This window comes from Haemorhous mexicanus, chromosome 7 (genome assembly GCF_027477595.1).
Source record: "Haemorhous mexicanus isolate bHaeMex1 chromosome 7, bHaeMex1.pri, whole genome shotgun sequence".
In the NCBI taxonomy this organism is placed as follows: domain Eukaryota; kingdom Metazoa; phylum Chordata; class Aves; order Passeriformes; family Fringillidae; genus Haemorhous; species Haemorhous mexicanus.
The window spans coordinates 30,308,035-30,330,025 of NC_082347.1; the positions used below are offsets into that span (position 1 = coordinate 30,308,035).

Here is a 21,991-nt window from a genome sequence, read left to right on the forward strand (position 1 = left end):
GTAGTACTGAGGCACCACTACAGGAAACTCTACAAGTAAATTAATTTTACGAACACTTTCTTTGCAGCATACACAAGCTCTTCCAAAAGATTGCTAATTTGTACAGCTTTTGTTAGGCATCCTACGTGACTAAATTCATCGGTAAAATAACTGAACATCTATGATGACTTTGAGCTCTTGCTAGGTTTCTGTCTTCTCTTCGATAACCTAACTGCCTCAGCTTTATCAAGTGATTCCAAAGACCTACATTAAACCGTCTTCCAACTGAATCAACCTCTTTTCTTTGGAAACTTCTTACTATCTGTCCAAGCAAAACACAAAACACTAAGTTAATTTGAGGAAACAGTCACCTTCCCATGGGCCATTCAGTTCCCTAGCTTTTAATATTAAATCAATCCTGCTACCACAGGAGCAGAGGAGGACGCAGAGTGTTGTCTCTGCATTTGCCCCAGCATAAGCAGTTCTCAGTAGGGACAAAATGAAGTCACAGATCTACTACATCAGCTGCAAACTGGAAGAAACTTGCCAGCCTGAAAGGTGAGAGAACATTAACAAACAACTAAAAAGGCATCATCAGCACATCCCTGTTATACCAAACCTGAGCTGAGAGTTGCCAACACTGAACCTTTCCTCTGGACTTCTCTCCTCTCTCTTCAGAGAATCTCAAGCACCTTGTTGACGTAGACTTGCAGATGCATTCAACAGCGCAGTCTTGTCCTGCTGCAGATGAGCAAACAGCTTGGATTCCCTGGGTTTTGAGACACCTTTACAGAGATCTGTCCCTAGCAGAGCAGTATGAAAGCCCTGATTCACCCAGGACTTCTTTTTCAGTGTGTTACCTGACCTAGTGTAGCCACTAGAAAAAAGAGCTGACCACACGCCCAGCCAGCACAAAGCCTCCTGGGCAGCCACAGAAATGCCTCCTCCTGATTGCTTTCAAATCAGCAAATGAAAAACTCCCAGCCTTGCTCTGAGCGTCACAACATGGGAACACAGTTCTCTCCATGTTCTAACCTTTCCAATATTTGTTCCTGACCCCACCAGTACACATTGATTTATGAGGCCTCACAGTGAGTTTTATTACTGTCTTTGTTAATATCTACTCTCTACATGCCTGAGAAGAAAAATGAGTGGTAGATGAGTAAAACACTGTTAGTTTTTCATCATCTGGTCCCTCCTGATTGCTCAATTTAGCAAGCAGAGTATTTTGGCCTTGGCTCATAAAACTGGTAGTGCAATATTGAAAGAGAAGTTAAAACACATGTAAAACAAGAGGTTAAGAACCTACCTAATCTCTTATCACATAAAAAAAAAATAGGAAAGGTTAGATTGCAAATGTGTTTTTAACTAACTCTTAGAAAGGTTACAGTGTTATTTTGATCAGATGTCAAAAAGTCCCCAAATTATTGAAGCCTAGGGATGGGCACTCCATTTCAGATCACACAAAGTAAAATTCTTTCCAACTCTTTTCTTTAACAAAGGTAGGCAATGTGGACATGCAGGATCCCCAAACACTGAAAGACTCAAGGTAGGCTGTCTTGCTGACCTGCTCTTTAACATCACTGATGCACCAACTGATAACTGCAGCATGAAGCGGAAAATGAAATTTGACTCCTGCCTCAGTTTCCAAACAGCAGAACTAACAGAACTTTACTAGTCAGGCTTGCCTCTATGCTGAATTCCTCTTTCCAGCTTCACTCAGCCGCTGGTATTCAATGAGGAGAAAGCTACAGGAACTTAACTGGAAGAGCAGTTTCCAGGGTCAGTCTCGAGTTAACTGATGCTCAGAACACCTGCAATCTATGGTCAACTGATCAGTTTTTTTCTTTAGGGAATGAACTCATCCTGACCTAAAAGAAAATGGTGAGAGTAACATGAGAGTAGCACTAGGAACTGAACAGGCAATAAAAAAGAAACAATTATGTAGCTACTATGGGCATCTGTTCTTAAAAGCTCCCAGGGAATACTGCATAGAGTGTCAGAAAGGACATGATTTAAGAGGACATTTGGGACCAAATTTTACAGCCCTTTCCTGTGACTTCAAAGGCCACATACATCTTTGCATAGTCTTGAAATGGAATTGCTTTGTAACAGCCGAAAAGATCAGAGAGAAACATTTTAAATACCTTTGCCAACATATTTAGCTATTCCTTTGGGGGGGAAAAAGGTATCTCGGAGACAGAGAAAGCAAACAAAATCAACATTAAAAGATGATTTATTTTTGATTGCAACAGTTCTATTTACTGACTTCCAAAATTACCTATGCCTGCCCTTTGCTAGCACTTATTCTTAGATGTTGTTATTGGTAATTGCCATGTTATGATTACAAAGCTCTGGCATAAACCTCAGGACCTCTTTTGGGTTTCTGAGAGCAGAATATTCACATGCTCTTCTCTGACCTCATGTTCCTAATTATTCACTGTGCATGCCTATATGTAACTCTCCACCAACTGAATCAACCCAAACACCAGCAGATTTCAGCTAGTCTAGAGAACTCTGGGTGCTTTATGCTAAACCTTTTTCAGTCTTCTGAATTTACCTTCCTTTCCAGGTTACTTTACAAACTGACTACAAAGCTTCCCTTGCTATACACCATGGCCAGACATACTGCATTTGATGCAAATGCCAAGAGGAGCACGGTCCAAGCAGTAAAGTATGAGCTGATTCCCATCCACAGCTAACATTCTCCAAAGGAGATAAGGAATACTCATTTCAGCAGCAAACACTGCCTGAACAGTGCAGCCAAACGCTTCCTCCTGAGCCCGATGGACACAGCTGGCATGCAGCTGTTCCTACCACAGCAGTGCAGGCAGCAGCTGCTGCCAGGAAAAAGGCAGCAGCTCACACAAGAGGGGGACAACCCTCCCAGAAGGTCTCACAATCCAGATCTGGCCACCACAACTGCCAAAACTGGACCACCCCAGTTGGAAAATGTTTTGGGGAAGTGTACCTTCCTGGAAGGTTCAGTGAAAAGTTCCTTCCTGAAAATCTAGCAAGAATGTGTCTTAAGAATTTTATCTATTATGCCAATGTTAACAGGGAGAACTACAAGGCCTGGGTCAAAGCCAGCTAATCCAAAGGCCCGCTCTTAAATACACAGTGGAAAACCACTCTACCTCAGAGCCTCCTGCAGAAATATGTACAGGAACTTTCTGTTTTATCCCTTCCTCTGAACCAATTCTGCCAAGCAAGGTTCAATGGTAATCTTGTAGTAAGCAAACAAGCAAAATAGCAAGTCTTTGAAAACATCTGAAACATAGCTAGGAGCTGTGAATACTTTATAACTAAATTAAGCTAAGTTTGGACCACATAATGACTTCAAGGAACTTTTGTTTTTAAATAAATCACTTGTGGTGAAAAGAGCTGGAATGGCAGTTATAGCAACGACCACAACCGCCTTCTTATTTACAGGCTGGGTACAACACAAGCTGCACTAGAGTACATTGTTCCTGCACATCTGTTTCTACTAACTTCACTTTGGAGCTACCTTCCAATTTCAGAAGAATCACAACTCCTTGGACCTCCCTTTCTTCTTCCATCCACCTACACAAGCTCTGCCCAAACATTTTTCAGTTTCAAAAGAGAAGCCAAGAGGTTCCAGTCCCAGCATCATTTCTGTGGGTGTCTCATTACTGTGGCTCCTGCTCTCCACAGCTGACGGACTCACACCTTTGCAGAACTTAAGTCACTTTGAGCTGGTATGATGCACAGGGTAAGAATCCACTTGTTTTCTTCCTTGGTTGTTAAGAGAAGCATGCAGATGATCACAGTGGGGTCTCCAACCTCCCCAGTTTAGTCAGAATGGTGTCTCTAGTGAAACCACCAAAAAAGGGCTGACTGTGCTGGTAAATCCCACAGCAGGTAATCATGCCCAGAGGGTAAGTTAAGATCACCAGCAAGCCACAAGTTTAAGCTCTACCATGCTCTACCAAACTTGAAACAGTGACAGGACTTAAGAGTTCTGGCACACAGCCACTCACTGCTCCTATGTCTGGTGACCCAGCTGTCCAGGAAATAAGAGCAAATCTGCTTTTGCCTTTATAGTATGGTGCACACACTGTTACACATTCAGGTAATAACAGACTGACATGGGTTTTTTAGGCTGAATTACTCAGGCTCTCTCCTCGATCTCATACTGCCATATAAAAAATGTATTTCTCCTAATATAGCTTCATACAGGCAGGTCTCCCCAGTACCTTTTTAGCCCTGCAAACACATGCATGAGACTTAGTACCTACATTTATGTAGGCAGGTCTAGATTATCAACTGCTTACAGTGGCTACCTTAAAGACTGAAGCAATTTTTTCCAGATGTTGCTTAAGGTCTGTTTACTATACATAAAGTTCTACTAATTGTATATGCTGGATTCTCTCTGCAGTTGTGTCCAAGAAGCAGATTCATGTTACACACGTGATCTCTGCATAGAGTGCACAGTCCCAGGTTTTAGGAACCATTCCAGTCAGTAAGTCATAATGATTAAAAAACAAAATACAGCTCATAGCTACAGGCATCATAATCACGACCCAGTAATTTCTTTAATATCACAAAACAGACATTTTAAAATAGGAAATATTTACATCAATGTGCCCTTCAAAGATAAATAATAAGATTCAGCACAGAATAGCCAACTCTTGAAGGCTCGGATTGTGGCCATTTCAAATAACAATTCAAATTATATTTGTGCTGCTGACACTAAATAAACAAAATTTTTAAAGTAGATGCAGTACAGAAAGTAAGTGAGGAGCTACCATGCACTGACTTGGAAATATCTCTTCCCAAATGCATCCCAAAGAGCCAGGCAAGGCTTTCCCTCCTGGGCACATTCTGTTCAGTTTTCTCTCCTATTATTCTCACTGCTGAAGAAGCCACAGCTGTTTTCTATCAGGACACCCATGGTTTGTGGGCCACCCCCGGGCAGGGACCTGGTGCAGAGCAGGCGATGTGAGCTCATCCCAAAGCGCATTACCCAGGCTGTGCCCTGCTGGGTACAGCACTGCCCTCAATTTCCCTTGGTGGAGCTGGAGTGCCCCGCTCTCCTCATGGCTTTACACTGCATGGCACGGGAGTATTTCCTAACCTGAGGTGATTAGTTACTGAGGTGTTCTTTCCAAGGAGAGAAGACAAGGCACAGGCCTGCAGAACAGCCAGCCAGTTCCTATGACAACTTTCCACTGCAGCCTGGCTGGAGACCATTAATCCACTTTCCCCAGGCCAAGCAGCTTCTCCGTGGTAACGCTGCTTTGTGTAGGATTGTCACCAGTGCCCAAGCAATGGCAAATTCCATGGTACTGAACTACCACAGCACCACCTCCACAGCACTCCCTAATTCAAAATGCCCGCAAAACAACAGGTTCACTGAGTGTGACTGCATGACTGCAATTCTGTCTCTTGCTTAAGATGTTCAGGGAAGAGCTGTGGTCAGCCCTTCTTCCTGCACCTCCTCACAAGTCAGTATCTACAACTCCTACAGGATTCAAAGACTGCAGACCCTCTCAGCTTGTCCTGGAGCACCAGACCTGCTCTGCAGCCAGCCTGCGCCATCCCCAGATAACAGCTCACACTGCAACAGCTCACCCACCCACCTATCACTTTTCAACAAGCATTATTTTATTAAGCCGAACTGCAAGTAAGAGTTATGATGGGATTAAATAAAGCTATCTGTTTTTTCAATAAGCATAATTTAAACACCGTATTATAAGAGTTTGCTTCCCTTCTTCCAATGTAAAAATAATATACTTGTATATTTTTGAAGGAAGTAAAGAACTCCTTTCAACCCAAAAGGCACAATACCATGATGTTTACCAGTACACACCAGACTAAGCTGTCTGTTAAAAAAAAAAAAAAATCTCCTGAAAGTTAAAAAAAAGTCTAGGATAAATATTTCTAGTGATTTTAATAAGGGTCTATTAGCTTTCTCTTCAAGTTATATTAGGAATCAAACATGACAAGGAGTGACAGTTCTAGGGGGATTTTATTATTATCATCATCGTTACGATGATTAAAAATTGCCTACAAACTGGAAATTTGCCTGGGAAAGTTTCAGCCTGCGTCTGATTTTCGCTAGCGTATATCCTAGAATCATCCTATAACACTACTGCTACCAGTGCAAATATACTAACAGGCTGCTAATTTCAAACCTCAGCTGAAAACATCTCTCCCATTCTTAGAGCTTTTCTCCCCATTTCTCTCTGCAATTGTACTTGATTCAATGGAGCATTCTAAACGCAGTTCGGTGGTGCATTTGCCATACAATTTGTTTGAATGACGCTGTACAGAGTAAAGGTTGTATTGTGCTATATAATGCAACCACGTCTATGCTTGAACAAACCCCAACTGCTGTTAATCAAACCAGCAGGTTCCTGAACGATCTTCTGGACTCTGGACTAATGGCAATAGATTATTTTAAATAGCAGTTCCACTCTAAAATATGTTTAGGTTGACACGGGCTGACAGGGACAGTGGCAGACTTCCTGAGCTAAGCTGATTGATTTGCATGTAAAGCACTGGGGTTTCTGCTCAGTGCTGGAACTACAAATTCAGCACTTGAACTGAAGATCAAAATGCAGTTTTGCTTTTTCTTTCTGGTTTTCAGTGAAACCACGCAGCACCTGAACAGACCTAAAAATCTTCGTATTTTCAGTTCAATCTCTAGCGACAAAAGACTATTTGGATGAATACATTTCAGCTGGTGACAATGTTACTCTAAACTGACAGGGAGACGGTTTTAAGTGACTAGAGAGCATTTTGCAATCCTTGATGTTCAAACAATAAATCTTACAGAGCTAAAAAAGAATATTTTAGAACATGAGTGATTATGGCTTGGGAGGAATGTTCTCAAGACCGCGACAAAGAGGAGCCTTAGCATCCAGCTTGGCAGCCTTTAGAAACACTAGCAAGGGAATAAACTTGAGTGTTTCATAATCTCAGTGGTTCCAGGAATTTTCAAAACTGCCTGTGCTACAAGAGGCAGTACTGTCGTATAAAGTCATCTGGTCTATCAGAGAACCAGTGTAGGTTTGTTTCCATCATACATTTTGCAACATTATTTTTGGCACGCAAGGAGGGATTAAAAAAAAAAAAAAAGAGTAAGCAAAATGTGAGGAAAGCAATCTTGCACTGGTTTGTTTTATTTATTTATTTACTTGGTGCCTCGCTCCTGGCTTTGGGTTATCAGCTCCAGCTTGACACAGCCGGACTGCCAAGAGCAACTCGAACGGAACGGAACGGAGCGGGAGCGGTGACAGCGAGCCCTCACCCGCCCCACTGCTGCCCGGCACCGCGCTGCTCCCTCCGCGCCTCTCCTGGCCGGGCGGCCGCCGCCCCGGGGAGACCCGCGGGCGGGAAGGCGCCGCCGGGACCCTCCGGTCCACGTGCGGCGGAAGGAAAGCGGAAACGGAGGCACCGGGTGCCGGCCCCGGCCCTGCTCACACACACCGTGCCGGGGGCTCGGGCATCGGAGCGGGCACAGAATCGCCGCCCTGCCACGGGCGGGGGCAGCTCGGGGGGCTGAGGCACTGCCGGGGGCCGCCCCGCCTGAGGCGGGACGGGGCAGCGGCGGCTGCCGGGACAGGGCGGAGCAGCGGCGGGCGCTGCCCCGGGGGTCTCCCCGCGCCGCCCCAGCCCCGGCCGCGGGCTCGGCACCCCCGTCGCTGGGGCGCGCGCCCGAGGGAGGGGGCGCTGCCTCCCCCGCCACCCGCCCCAGCGGTCCCCGGCGCGCACCCGCCCCGCGCGTGCTCCCGCCCCGCGCGCGCTCTCCGCACCCGCCGCGCGCGCCCGCGGCCGCTCTCACCTCGCGCCGCGCTCGGGTGGAACTGCCCCGCACCAACTGCCGCAGCGCCCGCGCCGCCCGCACTGCGCAGGCGCCGCCCGCGCCCCGCCCCGCCCCGCCCCGCCCGCCGGCAGGGAGCGCGGGCAGTGTGCGAGACCCGCGCCGGCCGCACAGGCCGCGGCTCAGGGAGCGTCGGCAAAGTGCCGCACCGGCAGCGAGGGTGAAGGGGAGTCCGGGGCGCCCCGTGTGGGGACACGCTGCGGGAGCTCCGCCTGTTCCGTCTGGAGAAGGGAGACTGAGAGGGGGTATCGTCAATGCATAGAAATGTCGCAAAGGCGGGTGCCAAGAGGATGGTGCCAGTGCCCAGTGACAGGACAAGGAGCAATGGCCATAAAGTAAACCACAGGAAGTTCCACCTCAACATGAGTCACAGAATCACAGAATGGATCAGGTTGGAAGGGACCACAGCTTATTGTCTGCTCCAACCTCCCACTCAGGCAGGGTTATCCCAGAGGACGTGGCGCAGGGTTGAGTCCAGATGGTTCTTGAACATCTCCAGTGAGGGAAACTCCGCATCCTCTCTGGGCAGCCTGTAGCAGTGCGTGTTCACCCGCATTGCAGAGAAGTTCTTCCTCGTGTTCAGGTGGAACTTCCTGTGCATCAGCCTCTGCCCATTGCCTCTTGTTCTGTTGCCCGACACCACTGAGCAGAGGCTGGATCCATCACCTTGACAACCTCCCTTCAGATATTTGTACACATTAATGAAGCCCTGTCTCAGTTGCCTCTTATGAGGCTGAGCAGGCCTCAGGCTTTCAATATAAAAGGTGCTCCAGACCCATGACCTTCTCTGATGAGGAAACACTTCATGCTGAGTGTGGCAGGCTGCTCAAGATGTTATGGAGTCTCCATCCCTGAGGATATTCAAAACCCACCTGGACACACATCCCTATGTCACATGGTCCAGGTGACCCTGCCTTGTCAGGGGCGTTGGACTGGAAGATCTCCAGAGGTCTGTTCCAACTCTAACAATTCTGTGATTCAGAGTGGCAACTCACAGAACAACCACACAGCCCTTCCTCAGCAGCCTCCTCCAGGCCTGGCATTGCTCCAGAAAAAATCTCTGAGGCTGCACCCCTGGGCCTGCTCCTCCCTGGCCTGCCTGAGCTCCCACAGTTCTGTCAGCCAGCCTCGGTGTTGCTGTATCACATAATGGTCATTTTCAAAATCTTGTACGAGGCTACTTTGTGTTAGTTTGCCATACCTTGAGCTAGGAGCTTAAGGAAGCAGAGGCTTCAGTATCAAATAAAAACCTAGTCACTCTACTTTGACATCAACTCCCCATGCTGCACAATGTTAATTTATTTTTAAGCTTCACAATGGCTGAGAGAGCCAGAGCTTTGGTTAAAATGATGTGATTAATCATTGATACTTTGGGGAGTGTGTCTGTAGTGCGGGCTGGGGCTGGGACAAGGCTGGGGTCAGTGTGTGCCCCATCTGCTGCCAGGAGGGTGGTGAGGAGGTCCCCAAGCAGCTGGGGTGTCAGGGGGTGATGTCTGGGGGCTTGGGGGACAGTGACCACAGCAACAGGCAGGAGTGTCCCATCCCAGTCTACTGTGAGCACAGAGGAGTGTCCCATCCCAGTCTACTGTGAGCACAGACTACATCCCTCATACCTCCAGACATGGCCACTCTGTTGGGCAGGCTGAGGGGATCGTTGTGCAGAGCAGAAACTACCTGTGGTGCCCCCCACGTTGTGCCACGCTGGGTCAGCACCACCACAAAAAGCTCAGAGCAAAACAACCCTTCCCAGCAAAACAAGCCTTGCCTTTTCTGTCTGTCTTTCCTGACCCTGGAGCGCTGGAAGATGCCTCACATTGGGATTCTGGCCACCTCAGGTTGATCCCTGCTAGCAACAAGGGTGATGGTGGCCATCCATCTACCCCACCTCATCCGGGCCCACGCTGCTGTGCCAAGCCACTGGAACACTCACACTTATTCAATCTCCTTTTCCGTGCCTCAGTGATAGCCAGAGGCTGGGAATGTCTGCCTCACACTGGCAGCAGCTCTTCTGTCCCCACTGCCTTGAGGCTTCCTTTATCTCCCTAAGGACTTCCTCAGCTTTTCCTACTGCCCTCCACTCTGCTCTGGGTGATAAGGCTCTGCCACCACCCTCTGGCACAGCTGGGCAGGGTTTTGCTGACTTGGCCCATTGTTCCTCTCCAGGCTCTGTCAGCCTTGATCCTTCCAAAGGGAAACACCCAACAGCAGCAGAACTATTAGTTCTGGCTGTAGCAAAGTCCATTTCTGGTGCCAACCCTCTGGCAGGGAGGCATTGCTCCCCAGGGAAGCTCAGCCTGTACTTCCCAATACCCTGGCACATCTCACAGCACCTGCACTGGGCCCCCGAGCAAGAGCTTTTGCTTGGAGATGCAGCCACCTGTATTTGTCATTTCCATGCATCCTCATGGCAGGGCCCCTCCTGAAATGTTTGTCTGTGTGCCTTTCCAACACATAACCCCAGAAGACTCACTGAAGCCAACAAGGATGACTAAAAATGTGAAATGGCTTTTCTGTGAAGGAAAATGAAATAGACAAAAACCTTTCAGCCTAGGAAAGAGGTGAAGTGGGGTAATGCAGAGGTCTGCAAACTTTTGCACAGGGAGAAACCATATCCCAGCTCTTCCACTGTGTCCCACAAGCCAGAGACATGGAATGAAACTAGCTGGCAGCCACTCTGAATCATGAAAAAAGATGTTTTTTCATAGAGTGCATTATCAAACTGTGGATTACAGAGCACAATGGCATGCAGGACTGAACTTGCACTGATTAGATAAGGGCCAGTAAACAGAGATGTGACTGCTGTCTGGGGAGCCCCAGAGCTGCAGACAGACAGAACCAGAGAAGTTATACCAAAGAAGCATGAATCTCCCACTGTGAAAAACAAACTCCTGAGCTAGAGGGATCCAGTGCAGTCATTTTCCTATTTTTGTTAGTGTGTTCGTGTGTATGCAATTAAGCAAATGCATCCATCCTCCTTATGTGTGTGTTTACCACTTACATGTTTTCTCCCTGATTTTGCTGCCCTGACCCAGAGAGCTCTCCCTCCTGCAGGGGGCCAGACCCACCTGTGCCACAGGAGATCTGGCAGCAGCTTCCTGGAAGACACTGGGATCTGCCTTCTTCCCACTGCTGGCAAGCATTTCCCTCTTGTGAAGCTGCTGTGGTGAGGCTGGGTGGTGAAGCAGCTCCCCAGAGCTTTAGTTTCTTGGGCTGTGCTGGCCCGGAGGTGTGTGTCCCACTGCCATGTGTGCACAGCTCACAGTATGGCTTTTCCCTGTGACCCACAAGCTCAGGCAGATTGCAGCTCTGGAGATAAGTGGTTTAATGAGCCTTGTCAGCAGGCAGATGCTGTGTGGAGAGTATCACAGAGCTTTAAAAGGAGTCCTCCTGCTGTCTCAGATACAAGACTTGATTTTTGAAGTAACTAGGAGGTACAGAATGGTTCTGGGTAGTTTAATCCCTAATATAACCCATCGTTGTTTCATTGGTGTACAATTCTTAGCTATGGGACTGCTTGTCTTAGGTTTCCTGCTTGTTTTCTAGCCTCATAAAGTTCCCCCTGATGTCATGTGTCTGTGTCGCAACAGTTACTCAAGTGTCAAGGTTTCCTGATGCTGAACACATCAGGCACTGCCGTGCTTTAGTTTGTGCCCAGTTGTCCAGCTTGTCATCTTGTTTCAGGTCTGACATGCCCGTGTTCAGCTTTTCTCCAGCCCTGGAGTCACAGCCTTGTTCTGCAGGACAGCAGCGCTCACTGTAACTTAGTGACTCTGATCCCTTGTGCTCATTCAGCAACACAGTTCCAGCAGTGACATCAGCAACTGGCACAGGTGTCAGCTGTTTCATGCAGCCTCCTTCTGGGTGTGTAGAATGATTTCAGAATGATGATGATGATTTCAGAATCAACCTCGACCCCTTTCCTGGAGACAAAGGGATTTGAACCCAGGGTCTTTCCCCATGGAAGTCAGCATTTCTACTACCTTGTAGTTCATGTGCTGGAGGAGACTGTGACACGCCTAACTCGGCTGTTAGGGTACACATGTATGGCAGTGCTAAAAGAGCATGAGTGAGGAAGCCAGGGTAAGCTGCACTCCACTTTTCCATGACAAAGAGAACCACAGAAGCCTCTATCATTGGCAATAAGCATCAGAGCAAAGTCATCAAAGCAATGCCACACACATAACTAAGCAGAGCTGGAAACTTCTCAGTTCTGTGATCAGTTACTCGCAGTAGTAAACCCCGACTTAGGATATTGTAATGCAGAGTAGGAGACACTGAGGAAATGGTAAAAGGCTCTTGTGTGTGAGGAGTATGTGAAATACCTGGGGTAAAAAAACAGACCAAGAAGAGGATTTCTGCCCGGGCAGTGTGAGCCAGGCAGCCCACGCCAGGGCAAGGATAGCCGGCAGCCCCACCTGTGCCGAGGCTCTCTGTCTGGGATGCTCTGCCATCAAAACGTGAGCTGCTTGGATGATGCAAGTGTGCAGCTCACACTGCAGCTGCACATCGAGCTACCTGCACTGAAGGTATTGCTCAACCACAGCAACAGCTCTTTTGGAAGTTACAGCTCTCTCCAATACCAGCCTTGGCTTGTTTGTCATCCCTGCTCATTTGCTGGAGCTCCCTCATGCTGTCCTCTGGTCACCTGTGAGGGCAAACAGGGATAAGTGGAGTAGAGGAACAGGGCATGAGTGCAGATTTCGGTGCCACAGAGATGTATGGCAGGGGATGGGATCCAAATATTTGCTATTTCCCCCATGTTTCTCACACCTAGATCAAAATTAATTTGTTCTTCCACTTCACAGATATATTTTGTGCTGCTGCTCCCAGAAATCAGTCACTTCTTATCGGTCTCTTGGAGGTCCTGCACTGGGGTACAGGCAGTGCACTTCGCCTGGAGGTGAGCTGTGCATGTTCCTCCCTTCCTGTCAGTGATACAGCCCTGGGTTACACCCTAGCCAGTGGGAGGGCCCAGCCTGCTTGCGTGGACAGTAGAGAAAGTGAAGTGTTTTAGTTCCTGGCAAACAACCTGAAGGCAAAATCCTGTGTGTTGCCTGTGTTACATCTGGACTGACCATTATCAGTCTTTGTCCTCCTCCAGGCATACCCCCAACTCTGCACCCTAACAGTCCCCATCTCCACCCCAAGGAGATCTCACACAGACATAGCACCCTGGTCCTTATCAGAGAAGAGGGGCTGGAACCAAACCCCCCAGGAACGCCTTCAGCCCAGACACAGATGCACAGCACAGCTTCCCTTGAGCATTGGAGGGGACAGCTGGGGGTACCCCAGCAGGGGTGATTGGTGTGTGTATGTGCGTGTGCACGTGTGTCTGTCTGTCTTTTGTCTCTCTGGGTGCCTGCCTGACTCTCTCTCTCCACCTGCCCATTTCTGCCTGCTTCCTTCCGTCTCTCTTCCCTTCTGCCTCTCCTTGCCAGTGCATCTGTGTGTTTCTCTGAACGGCTGCTTGCCCCTTTATCTCTCTGGCTCTGAGCATGTGGACGTGTGTGTCTTACAGTGAATGCACCTGACTCCTTTCGCATGCTTGTGCATCCGTCTCTTTGTGTGCGTGACCTCGTCCGTATGCCTGTGTATGTTTGCATGCTCCTTCTGCGTCCGTGTGACCGTCTATTCCCCTCACACATCTCCTCCCACATCCATCCATCCGTCCATCTATCGGTCCGTCCCGCCCTGTGCCCCGCCCGCTGCCACAGCCCTTCAGCACCGCGGCGCACGGACAGCTCCTGTCGCCTCCTGCTGCGGCGGCACCGCACCGCACCGCACCGCACCGCGCTCCCTCTCCGCCGGACCGCTCCGCCCCGCGCCCCCTCCGCGCCGCGCTCCGCCCCGCCGTTCATAAGCGCCGGCACCGCCGCCGGTCCCCCTCCGCCGCCATGAGCTACAGCGCGGAGCCGGCGGCGCTGGCCACCTCCTATCGCCACCTCTTCGCGGAGGCCCCGCGGCGCCCGGAGATGCTGGCGGGCCGGTGGGCGCGCCCGGGCGCGGAGCCGGAGGCGATGCGGGAGCGCGGCGCGGAGCCTCGGCGGGCGCGGGGCAGCGAGAAGGAGCAGCTGCAGGGCCTCAACGAGCGCTTCTCCGGGTACATTGAGCGGGTGCGGGCGCTGGAGGAGCGGAACCGGGCGCTGGCGGCGGAGCTGGCGGCGCTGCGGCAGCGCTCGGACGAGCCGCGCCGGCTGGGGCAGCTGCTGGGCGGGGAGCTGCGCGCCCTGCGCGCCCGGCTGGAGGAGGCGCACGGGGAGCGGGCGCAGGCGGCTCTGGAGCGGGCGCGCCTAGCCGAGGAGACGCAGCGGCTGCGGGCGCGCTGCGAGGAGGAGGCGCGGAGCCGCGCCGAGGCGGAGCGGGCGCTGCGCTCCCGGCAGCAGGCGGCCGAGGCGGCCTCCCGCGCCAGCGCCGATCTGGAGCGGCGGGCGGAGGCGCTGCAGGAGGAGCTGGCGGCGCTGCGCAGCGCCCACGCCGAGCATCTCGCTGAGCTGGGCGCCGCGCTCCCGGCCGCGGCCCCGCCGCCGGCCCCGCGGCCCGACCTGGCCGCGGCGCTGCGGGAGCTGCGCGCTCAGTACGAGGCGCTGGCGGCCCGCAACCTGCAGGCGGCCGAGGACTGGTACCGCGCCCGCTGCGCCCGCCTGCACGAGCGGGCGGCCCGCAGCCAGGAGGCCGTGCGCGCCAGCCGCCGTGAGGCCGGCGAGTGCCGCCGCCAGCTCCAGGCGCGCCTGGTGGAGATGGAGAGCCTCCGCGGCGCTCACCAGTCCCTGGAGAGGCAGCTGCAGGAGCTGGAGGAGCGGCACAACGCCGAAGCCGCCGGCCTGCAGGTGAGCCGGGAGGCGCCGGGAACCGTTACTTTGCCCTCCCCTGGCCCCGGGCTGCTCCGGGCACTGGGCGGCACTGAGCATCCTCCTCCCGCACCCTCCGCACCAGTCGGCCCCTCCATCCCAGCAGGCACCCCCAGTAATGTGTAGCACCGGGAATCTCATCCCACGCAAACACCCGGCGCGGTGCCACGCCTGTGCCCGCGTCCCTGCACTCTCCCTCCCCCGGTCCTGTGCAGCGCTGAGCATCGCTGCGGCCTGCGAAGTGCCGCAGCGCAGTTCTGTCCCCTGCAGCAGCCCCTCCCGCAGTTCTGTGCAGCGCTGGAACCCCGGCCCCATGCGGTGCCCCCCCCTCCCCACATCGCTCAGCACCATCGCCTGCGCTGTCCCGATCAGTGCCGCGCTACACAAACACCCCCTGCACGGAACGGCACCCACCCCTCTTGCCTTGTGCAGCACCCACCCATGCAGGCAGTGCCCCTGCAGCGCTGCACAGTGCCAGGCATCCCTGCAGCCTTCCCACCACCCTGAGAGGCATTGTGCCTCTCTGCCCTGCACACAGATCCTGCCGCACCACAGCATTGCCTGTTGCCTCCACCCTTTATCCAGAGGGAAAACCCTACAGGGCACATTTCAGGGAAGCAGGCCAGAACACCCCTTCAAACACTCCTTTCCAGCAGGGGACATGCTGCACACGGTAGTGCTGTTTGGGGCATCGATCTGTCTCTGCCCTGTCCCTTAAGGATCAGGTCCAAAATTGCCTACACATTGTTGTGGGCAATTCCTCGAAGCTGTCTGCCCAGGCTTGGCCCTTTGCCCTGTGGCTTAGCTCTTGGCATCTGCACTGCAGAAATTGGAGCTCTGCAAAGGTTAAGTCTGGACTTGCAGACAGATCTCAGCATTTTTTATGTCTGTGGAAAGACTCATGTGAGGCAGACACTGAGTGCTCCATAGCTCTTATTCCATTACCTCAGAATTGCCACATTTTCCTACTACAGGGAAATGTTCATGATTTATAATAAAATGAATCATGAGATTGTTCTATTATATGGCTGCTAAATGATCTGTGGTCTCTAAATCAAGCCATTTCTTTCTAAATACTGAAACAACTGCTTTAATCATACATGGAGGGCCCAAGTAATGCCTTGTCATTTCCAAGGCCAAATTTTGCCAGGCGCTCTAGAATTCGTGACTTAGTTCCAAGCTGCTTGCAAGCTTCCTGAATCGTTGAGGTGGTCTTCAACAATTTTTGTGGAAATGGGCAATATAAAATATTATCTATAGTGAAAACATTATACACAGTAATATTCTTAAATATTCTTGATGCCATGTGAAAGAGGGGTCCTGGGAGCAACCTATCAATTGAGGAAAAAAAAAATTAAGCAACTGGATTAAACAGCACCATAACTGAAATTGCTTTAGTGACAGCAGTGCTTTTCTAGATGACCCTCAGAATCTACTTTATGTGTAGCAATACTCAAAAGTCCATTGAGCAATGTGTGTGTGTATCAGCTAAGTAATTTCCTTAGCTGCAAACAGTGGAAAAGGTTGGAAGTGTGTCTTAAAAGAGAATATTCCTATTGTCTGAGCTTTTAAAATGATCCTGCTAATGCAGAGGCATGTCTTTATAATTGTGGGCTGCCCAGTCAGATCAGAACCAACATGCAAGAGCTTTTTGTTAGGGGACAGGTTTGCAGTGGTGTGACGAGGGGATTTTTATTGTACCAGCTGGCAGAGCTGAGTTGTGGAAGAGAGGTGCAGATTTGGAACAAGAACAATCAGTTTTGAAAGAGCTTTTTGTTCATGTGGACTACAGGCAGAGGCAAGAGGGCTGGAGGCACAAAGAGTCACAGAAGCAAGAGTGGAGCTGTCCAGGGTGGGGATCACCTCGAGTCATTCCCTCCTGCCCTGGCTGAGTACAGTAGCAATCTGTCTGCATCAGAGCAGAGGCTTTAACCTCTACAGCAGCCATGTCCTGTGGCTTCTCAGTCGATGAACTGCCCCAATGAACTCAGAGGCACAGCTTCTTGAACGTCTTTTGCTGTGGAAAATGTCAGGGCAGCACAGGTCAAAGCAGAGACCACAAAGATGGCTCCTAAATATCCTGCAAGGCTGGCTGTGCTCAGCTAATCCAACTGTGACATGCTCTGTGCTGCATTCAGGACGAGCTGCTGCTCTGAGGCGCTCTGCTCAAGCAGGGCCCACTGCAGCAGGGTCAGCTCCCTGCTCCTTGGGCAGCCTCACATGCTTTGATTGTCTCTGCACTGTCCACAAGGATGGTTAGGCAGGAGAGGAAGCCGGGGACATGATAGGGATGGGATGGGGACAAGCTGAGGATGATGTGGCAGGACAAAGATTGCTGGAACAGAGGATCTGGAAGCAATTGCAAAGTCCTGACTCTGGGAGGGGATGCAGGAGAGTGGAGGTTGGCAGTGGCCATTGCAGGGCTCTGTGGGCAGGGCTACATCGTGGCTTAAGTGCAAACTGCTGACTCATTCCTGTTCCAAAGCATGCTCCTCTGGTGGCACAGTGGGGCAGCAGGAAACCTGATTGGGAAGAACCTTATGGGAACAGGTTTTACTGCTTTCAAGCTGCTACTTAGATACCTAGACATATGTGAGAAAAATACAGACTGCTTCTTTTCTGAGAAAAAAACCCCAGAAGAACAGATTAGTCTCCTTTGTTAGGAATTCCGGCCTTGGAGTCCTCCACTTCACAGGTAGAACTGGTTATAAGGGACAAAAGGCAGGGCGAAGCTGACAGGAAGAATGCAAGAAGGACATTGCTGTCCAGCTGAGCACCCTGGCTCTTGCAGGGCAGACCTCTCTCCCTGTAATCTCCCCAAATCCCTGCATTCAGCATCTCCCACTTCGAGGCTCTGAGGCATTTTCCCAGCAAGGTGACAGACTTCCTCACCTGGAGGGGACCCCTGGCAGCAGCACCTCTCCTTCCACCTCCTGGAAGCATGTCCCAACCCTTCTTAAGCCCTGCAGACGCAGACTGCAGCCTTTCTTCTCCGCTGCTGCAGTGCAGGGTGCTTTCACTTGTCTTGTTGAGCCACTGCCTCTTTGAAGATGTTTAAGCCCAAAACGTCCCTCTGTAGCAGCCTGCCTTGTCCCCACAGCACTGGGGGTCCCACCACCATGCACTATTTGCCCATCTCACAGACCCTACAGCAGATGGGAAACTACATGAATCCATCAATGGCTAAAGCCTCCCCATTGCACACACTCACAAGCCAGGCCTGGTGCTCTGCCTGCTTCTTCATCCCTGCTAGCATGACATTTCATGGTCCCAAGCCCCTGGTGAGATGTGCCATCATGGATCAATTGCCCATTGCAACTTCCCTGTCTCTACAATGGGCAAAGCAGAGTGGGACTGTGGGAGAAGTCCCTGTTCCAAAACACAGGGCTGAACACCCTTGCCTTTGCAGGACACCATTGGACAGCTGGAGGATGACCTGAGAAACACCAAAAATGAGATGGCTCGGCACCTGAGGGAGTACCAAGACCTGCTCAATGTCAAGATGGCCCTTGATATTGAGATAGCTGCCTACAGGTAAGGCTGCTCTACTCCTGCTTTACCTGGACACTTCCCAAGCCAAATCCCCTGACCCCCACTAGGCTGGGGTATTTTCAAGGGCCCAGAAAATACTTGGGTACACACTCCAGGAGCACCTCAAACATGTTGTTCATCTCCCCCACCTGGATCTGCCATACTCCTGCCTGGGGAGCAGCCATGGCTCTGTGTTGTCCCTCGCTCTAGCAGCTGTGAACCACTTCCCTCAGCCATCCCAGAAGCAGTATTTTTTAATGGGGACAGTTGGGGTTGGAAACTTGTTTCTCTTGCAAAGTTAAAAGTAGATGCAAAAGGCTGTGCTTCGGGTATTTATTTTCCTGGTGTTTCTGGAGAGGAAAGAAAGGAGAAAGTTGCTCTCATGTACCCCATATTGAAAGTCTTCCAGACATGGTTGACCAAAATATGATTTTGAATCAGTTTCATGGTGCAGTGTGAACTGTGGTGGTGGCTTGGACTTGCCTGCGGGGCACAACTTGCTCTCAAGTTTTGCAGATGTTTCACATCCCCATACTAACCTCTTCCCTTGTGATGTGCTTGCAGGAAGCTGCTGGAGGGAGAGGAGACCCTCTTCAACATGGGAAGTGGCGGCCTTCCATCTCTCAATTCCCTCCCCAGCCCCACTTACTCCTTCCAGCCAAGGAGCTTTAGTTCCTCTACTCTGTCTTTCAAAGAGGAGGAGCAAGGAGAGGTTATTAAAGTGACCTCTAAAATATCATCCAGCAGGGCTGAGGTGATTGAGGGGACCATAACCTCTGTCAAGAAGAGAGGGAGGTTAAACCTGCATGGAGGAATCCTTGCCAATGCAAAGATGTAACCTTCAGGACCCTGTTCACAAGCATTTGAGGGGGAACAGTCTCCACTCGGCCTTGAAATTGCTCCTCTGGGCACAAAGCTGCACTGGGCTCGCAGGAAGCCTCCCTTAAAAACACAAACCCCCCGGGAACACAAACCCAGGGATGGCTTCCTTGCGGGTCCTGCCACTCAGAGGCCGAGCTTGGCACATTGCTCCCTTTTAAATGGGGTGGGGGCACACAGGACAGGTAGCTAGAGATGCATGTTGGTCGTTGTGGTGGTGGCACATGGACTCGTAACACGCTCCCTCTCTCCTCCTGCTGCGGGCGAGGGGCAGCCAGCTGGGAAGGCTGCTGAGCCAGCTCTCCAGGGAGGGAAGGGAAACAGCTCAACATGTTTACTGTAACTAGTTTCATCAGTTATCCAAATCCATGTACAGCTAAACTCTTTCCCACTCCTCAAACTGTAGCCATCCACTTTTAACCCTAGAAGCACAGAAATAGCCATACTGGACTGTAACCGCACCTGACATCTGATCTCAGCCACGTGTGTTTTGAACTATAAGGAATGTTACTTTTTATTTGTACTGACAAATCGTGTTTTCTGACAGCACTAGTCCAACCAGGCACAGGGGTTATAAACATGGGGTTTATAAGCAGCAGGCACAGGGCAGGGAACTGCTACACTGGAGGTGAAAGCATCACCATGCTGTGGGGTGCAGCACCTCGTGTGGTATCGCTGTCTCCCAGATAGGAGGTTCTGAGGGCCCCTTGTTAGGCTGCACAGTCTTCACACAGAAACCCTGTGCCTAGATTAGCATCATGCCCCAGCCAGCACTGGGAAGCTGCAGGACTCCTGAACACCAGCCTGCAAAGCATCCTTGTCTCCGCTCTAACTGTTCTAAGGTGTGCCAAATTTGATCTAGGATTTAACAATCATAGGTTTCCTTCAATGCCTTAAATTGCCAGCGATTGCTTTTGCAGGAGCCGGAGACGCCGCGCGTTGTGTCAGTGCCCTGGCAGGGAGGGCTATCAGCACCAGACCTCGCTGCCCTTGCGGTGCTGCCAGAGTAGTTCCTGGAACCAGCAAATTGTTTGCTCGCACTCTTTCCTCTTCTATTGTAAGGCACAAGTTAATAATTAAAAAAAGAAATAGTTGTGTGGATCAAACTGGGCTGTTTTGTTGTCTTTGCTGCTGCGTCATCTTGGGAATGCATGTCGGTGTCTGGCCTCGGCTGATCCAGTGCCCAGCAGCCCCTCTGGGCCCCTGCAAAGAACTTGGGGTCGGGGTGCAGCTGCCAACCCCTCCTGCTGGGGTTGCAGGGTAAGGCTGGACCCACCAATGGCAGTGGGGCACGTCTGGGGCTCACCCCAGGTGCCTGTCATGGTGGCCCTGCTGTGTAGGAAAGTTCATGGCCAGCTGGCCGAGGGATCAAGGTCTGCCATGGCTGAGTGCACCCTCATTTGCTCAGAAAATGGACTCTGAGGCTGTGATTTGCATCATGCCCCTGACAGCTCAGTCCCAAGGTACCTGTCATTTCCTCTCCACCCTGCCTATGTGCTCAGGGGTTAGAGACAGCCTCGTGCTTTCCCTGCACAACTGTGAATTACACAAGAGCAGATGGAGAGCAGAGGGTGCACCCACCTCCCAAGTAATCCCAGTAGTCACAGGTGCTGTGACCAGCAGTGGTTTCTATTTGGAGGATGCACACATTCTGCTTGAGATGTGCCTGTAGAGGGAAAAAAGGACAGGCAGCCTCCTGCTGGGTGGCCCTGCCAGAGCACACTGTCCTGTTGCCTTTCCATTCCTGCTTTGTTGCACCATGTCGTGGCAATCTGCCCCAGAGCCCCAGGGACATAGTATGATAGTCCACAGGCTTCTCCACCAGAGCTGCAGGCCAGGAGCAGCATGGCTACACCTTGATCCTGTCACACTGGTAACCTCGGGGACCATGGACAGGCTGCTCTCTGTGGGGGTGACAGCCCCGGGCAGGGCAGCCCTGCAGGTGGGTGAAGCAAGGGGCACTTCCAGAGGCAGGGGAGGGGCACCAGGGCATAGCTGGAGCACTGCAGCTCACCAGTAGCCCCCAGCAGAACAGCACAGAGCAACTTGGGGTGCCCAGGCAGAGCCTGGGGAACCAGCACCTGCAGAGTTAAGTCCAAGGCACTGGCACATAAAACAAGATCAAGAAATGTACAAATATCTCCTGGCTGAGCTGTCAGGAAATGCAAACACACAGAATTTCTCCCAGTCCTTAGTGGGAATAAAAAGCAGATGTGACTGTACAGCTGATGAAATGTACTCTGAATCTCAAACACTCTCCAGTGCTGCTGCTTTCAGTCCCTTGGGGGTAAGCAGCCTGACCTGTCCTTTGTTCCCAGCACAATCCTCAGTCAGAATTCCTGCTTGCTCAGCTAACTGGATGCTAATAATGAAGCTGGGAATTTTACTTTGGTGATATCAATGTGAAGGGGCTGCAGTGGTGGAGCAGGACGGAGGAGCTGAGGGAAGGACAAGAAACTATTTTGGAAAATGGCTGCAGTGTGCGGGCCAGCCCAGAGATTTCCTGCATTTCAGGAGCTCTGCAGCAGTTTGGTGCTGTCTCATGGTATTAAACTCCAGAGGTGACAGAGGGACAACAGGCAGGGAGACCCATATCTACACTCTCCTTTTCTTTATGAGAAGAAAAATGACAGGAAAGAGGGACAGGCCTGGCTGAATACGTGGCCAATACTGACCTCTATCACCACCCAGGCCTCCTTTTCCATTGCTATCTTCTTCAGAGTGCCTCCTTTTACCTGCCTGCTTATGTGCACCAGAAGGCTTCTACAGTGAAACCATAAGCTAGAACAGGACAATAAATCCTGCTCTGTGGTCCCATTTTTCTTACTGGGTTAAACACCCAGGCTACCAGAGGGAAGGAGTGAGTCACACTGTAGATGTTGAAAGATTTATCCCTCTATAAAAC

At 51.1% G+C, this 21,991-nt stretch overlaps 2 protein-coding genes across 3 annotated transcripts in view; one reads left to right on the forward strand and one right to left on the reverse strand.

Moving 5' to 3' along the window:
• NT5C2 (5'-nucleotidase, cytosolic II) overlaps nt 1-7,873 on the reverse strand; it is a 59,887-nt gene extending 52,014 nt beyond the window's left edge. Inside the window, exon 1 of the mRNA XM_059851898.1 lies at nt 7,790-7,873. The gene's annotated coding sequence lies outside the window, so the exon portion shown is untranslated. The remainder of the gene's footprint in view (nt 1-7,789) is intronic.
• Nucleotides 7,874-13,685: 5,812 nt separating this feature from the next.
• On the forward strand, nt 13,686-20,192 carry INA (internexin neuronal intermediate filament protein alpha). 2 transcript variants are annotated; one of them, XM_059851896.1, is made up of 4 exons: nt 13,686-14,655; nt 18,086-18,210; nt 18,772-18,807; nt 20,006-20,192. In XM_059851896.1, the coding sequence occupies exons 1-4, from the start codon at nt 13,723-13,725 to the stop codon at nt 20,094-20,096; spliced, it is 1,185 nt and encodes a 394-aa protein (XP_059707879.1). In that variant the 5' UTR covers nt 13,686-13,722; the 3' UTR covers nt 20,097-20,192. The 2 variants fall into 2 exon arrangements, with proteins under 2 accessions (XP_059707879.1, XP_059707878.1); XM_059851895.1 differs by having other exon boundaries at nt 13,696-14,655; nt 18,772-20,192.
• The last annotated feature ends 1,799 nt before the right edge of the window (nt 20,193-21,991 follow it).

What these genes read in the sequence shown, in the direction of transcription:
- INA (XM_059851895.1), top strand. Translation starts at nt 13,723, where the DNA reads ATGAGCTACAGCGCGGAGCCGGCGGCGCTGGCCACCTCCTATCGCCAC. An exon ending in CCGAAGCCGCCGGCCTGCAG is followed by an intron (nt 14,656 to 18,085) that starts GTGAGCCGGGAG and finishes TTGCCTTTGCAG; the next exon opens with GACACCATTGGACAGCTGGA. An exon ending in ATTGAGATAGCTGCCTACAG is followed by an intron (nt 18,211 to 18,771) that starts GTAAGGCTGCTC and finishes ATGTGCTTGCAG; the next exon opens with GAAGCTGCTGGAGGGAGAGG.